Source organism: Henckelia pumila, chromosome 4 (genome assembly GCF_033568475.1).
Source record: "Henckelia pumila isolate YLH828 chromosome 4, ASM3356847v2, whole genome shotgun sequence".
NCBI lineage: Eukaryota > Viridiplantae > Streptophyta > Magnoliopsida > Lamiales > Gesneriaceae > Henckelia > Henckelia pumila.
Window position 1 is genome coordinate 34,935,977 of NC_133123.1, and position 4,207 is coordinate 34,940,183.

The 4,207-nt window shown below is 34.1% G+C and overlaps 1 protein-coding gene across 1 annotated transcript; it reads right to left on the reverse strand.

Moving 5' to 3' along the window:
• Positions 1-367: 367 nt before the first annotated feature.
• LOC140867554 (uncharacterized) lies at positions 368-1,512 on the reverse strand. Its single transcript, XM_073272626.1, has one exon. The coding sequence runs from the start codon at positions 1,327-1,329 to the stop codon at positions 592-594; it is 738 nt and encodes a 245-aa protein (XP_073128727.1). The 5' UTR covers positions 1,330-1,512; the 3' UTR covers positions 368-591.
• Positions 1,513-4,207: the final 2,695 nt, after the last annotated feature.

Consider the following 4,207-nt stretch of genomic DNA (forward strand, 5'->3'; position numbering starts at 1 on the left):
AATTTTGTACGCAGAGGCCATCGAGAAAATTAATGATTATATGGTAAGATCACTGACAAAAATCCCACAAATAAAAGCTTATTGCAGTTTTTGGAGCACAGGGTTTCGAAGAAATGATGATCACTGATGATTTTCTTCTGCAAAACCATCATATTTTTTTTTTGGGTTGATACCATGAAGTCTCATCATATGATCACATAAAAGCGTGCAAGAAACACGCACAAACATGTGTACGTGCGTGTGTGTGATGCATATATATATATTATAAGTTGTCTCACGTCATTGGTATTTTAATATTCCGGGGAGGGAATTAAGACAAAGGAACTTTCAGAACAGAGAGCCAGAAAGCCTTTGTTTTATAATACTAAAATATTATCCAATATAACCGTTTTTTGATTATTACGATTTCCCCTTGGTCAACTATATCCTAACAAACCTTTTTCTTGTTCTTTGGTATAATCATCACATGCATCACAGATTTTGGATGTTATTATGTCAAATTGCATCAAATCCCACCATTAATTTGATATAGATATACACACAATTGTTGCATTTGTGTTGAAGAAATTTTATATATATATATATATATAATTATTGGCCAATAAACTTAGGGTTGTAACACATGGGATGATGCTCCTCATGACCTCCCCCATGATCACTAGTATTATTGTTACCTCCAAACAAGTACGAGGATGTTCCACCTAGCGCCACCCAGTCCGCGTCCGTCGGAGTGGCGGCGGCGGCGAGACCGACGCACGGTTGCTGATGGTGGCTTCCACCACCTTGGAGGAGCCTGATTTGTCTTTTCAAGAACTTGACATATCGAATGGCTTCATCCAGCATCGAGGCAGTGTCCATTTTGGTCCCACCTGGCACAAGCCTCTGCAAGATTCGGATCTTCTCGCTGATCCTCTCACGGCGGTGGCGAGCGGCGACGCTTTGCGGGTCTTCACTGATCCGGACGTTGCGCCTTTTAGGTTTACGGATCGTGGCCGGGTCGATGTCCACCGGCTGCATTGCTGCTATCTTGAACATCATTTCTTTCATGGCTCCCAGCTCTTCATCTGGCTCTTCAGATTCTTGATCTGCCTCTAGCTTGAAATTCCCAGCCTGATCTTCGACCCCGACGAAACTCGGAGCAGCTAGAAACTGGCTTGGTGGCGAATCATTCGATGTTTCTTGGAGAATCGCAGGATAATTCGACCATTGTGTGTGATTATCAAAGAGGGTTTGATGATCTTGAAGATGAAGTGCTTGATCTTCCATTGCCATGTTGAATGGCTCCCCCCAAGTGCTACAGTTTCTCAATTTATGATGGCTTGTATCCATATATAATCTTGTGTGAAATTTATGTGAAACTTCTACACAAGATTGCAAGAAACTTGATGATATATATAGATATGTTTATAAATCTAGCAATATATATGCTTCTTTCTTGGGTGAAAAAATGGAAATTAATAATTCCTCAGAATAATCCACTCATATATGATCGGAAATTCCAAATTTTTCTCAGAGAAAAATTAGAGAGGAAAAATTAAAAAAAAAATTGATTTTAGCTAACTGAGAAATTCTCTGCAACTTTTGGAAGCTCATAGCATTTAAATACAGCCTGCAAGTGTGTGTGTTGTGTGTGAGAGATATGTGATATTTAGACAGAGGGGAACAACGTAGGGAAATTGATCAATGTTGTAATAAGGGACCACTTTTTTTTTTTTTTCTTTTTTTTTTTTACATCATATAAATAAAACTAAATAAAGGGTTATGAAAATTTCTCTGTCAATCGTGATTCGTGTGTAGCAGGCAATTATTAGGGTTTGTATTTTTTTCAAACCCTCTTTCCATTGCAAGTATATTTTCACAAAATTTCAAAATGATTATGATCGTTCTTTGGAGGGCTTGTTTGTATGTAATTATGTAAAATGTGAGTTAAATTATGTATTGTCACATCTTTATGGGACAACTAAAATATAATCAACCCATTAATCAAGGGGATTTAAGAGTTCAATTCTAATCATATATTTGGATTTACGTTGTGGATAAGAATGATATGTAGGAATAAAATAGGGAAATTATGATTTTTTTCTCATGCAACTTATATATTTTTCATTTTTGTTCATATTGCATGTCTCACGGTCTTAATTAGTTCACTAATTTCTTTTTTTTTAGTTCTAATCATTATTTTATCGGAGTATCGACATTACATTGAATACATCAATAATGTCTGACATCACATGAACGTCAAGAATTTTGGTGTCACGTTATCTTTTCTGGCGTCACCTCAGGATTTGATGGAAAACACTAAAACTACTCATAATAATAAGGGTTCTAATGAATTGGTTTTATTTAAAAAAACAAAATAAGGTTTCAAATTATTGAATTAACATGAATAAAAACAGGAGACGTGTAAGGTAATAACCAAAAAATAATAATAATAATAATTCCCGAATAAAATATATGCTTTAATCTTGGCGCGGACACTGTACGTAGGATGTGCAGAGGAAATTGATTTCCACCACTGTGCATTAAATTACTTGCTCATCAAATATTTAAATCCGCTTGTCTACAAAAATTAAATGTTAAATGTCATTCAAACGCAACGATTTGTTAAAAATAGTCAAAGTCATGAATGTTACGTCGCAATAATTTAATATTTTTAAATACAATAGGATATAAATAATTTCAAGTTTATCAAAAAATTCTGAAATTTTCCTCTGAAAAATCATGGGCATCAAATTTATGTACTTGTACCCTTAAATTATAATATCCATACATTATTTTAGCCATAATTTGCCTCTGCACAATTAATAATATTACGTTAAAAAAAGGTTTTGTTTATATCTATATATCTATAAAAATATAAATAATTGTAATACTTAATGTTTTATACACTCCTAGGATAGTGTTTGGAAGGGCTTCTAGGAAGCACTTCTCCGCTTTTCGTTAACAACATTTTGAAACTTTGTTAAGAAAAAAATGAGAAATACTTTCTAAAAGCTCTCCCAAACACTGCTTAGATGAGTAGTAGTACGACTAGCTTTTGCATGCTTATAAGCTGGAATTCGAAATATTAACTAATTTGGAGTAGGCTATGCAAGTGCAACAACTGTAGGAAGGACACATTACACATATAACAATTGCTTCCTCCTCGTCCTCGTTTTGTTAAAATAGCTATCACGAGTTGTTATAAAAGTCTATTGTATGTATCTCAATGTATGTGAACTCATTTCAACACCTACGTACATACTTTTTACTCATATGGGATGATGTACTACATATATAATTCATCCCAAAATTGATTTAATTAATTCCCAAATAATTTACCTAGCTGCAAGATACAAAACCGATGACATGAAGTTCAAGTCAATAACTCACAAGTTTAACTGATTATCTTACAGGAAAAATTAGCTATATATATACTGTTGGATTAATCATATGATTTATTTAATTCTACATTCATGTCATACAAATTTTGCCTGCAAATTTATACGGCGTAACACTTTTAATTAATCATGTAAACATTTTCTTGAAAAATAATGCAAAATTAATGACCAATTCTATCATATATATAAAGATTTGTTTAACAATATGAAAGTAAGCACAAACTGGAGCACAGGATTTCGTCTTGTGCAAATACGTGCAAAAACAAAAGAGGGATGTAGGTGCAAACTGCAAAGTCCAAGGGCGGAGCCACACTCGTGGCCACCCGGCCTATAGCCTGGGTGGCCCGAAATTTTTTCAAATTTTTGTATATATAAATTTTGAAAAATTTTGGATTAATTTGGTATTAGCTCGGGTAGCTCAATTGAAAATATTAAAGGATTCGGGAGCTCAAAGTTTTATCCCGGGCAGATCAGAAATTCTGGCTCCGCCACTGCTGCAAACTCTATGTTTATATCTTCAATTTTCGGTTCGATTATTTCAGGTTCAAAAGTTTTTAATCAATATAGACAGCCTTAGGAGAAGGTGTCCCTTGAGTACACACCTCCCATACTTGCTTGTTTTCAATTCTGCAAGGAAAGATCCATTTGTTTTCAATTCATGTGGGGTAATTGAAATTAGACACAATAATTTTAATTTGATTATTGCACATGGAAGCACTTGTTACTACAAATGGGCAAATCAAAAGCATTTGATGTAGAACATTAGTCATATAATCAATGCAAGTATCAAAGTCATGTTCTAGCAAGTTTATATATGTACATAATAT

What these genes read in the sequence shown, in the direction of transcription:
- LOC140867554 (XM_073272626.1), bottom strand. Translation starts at nt 1,329, where the DNA reads ATGGATACAAGCCATCATAAATTGAGAAACTGTAGCACTTGGGGGGAG.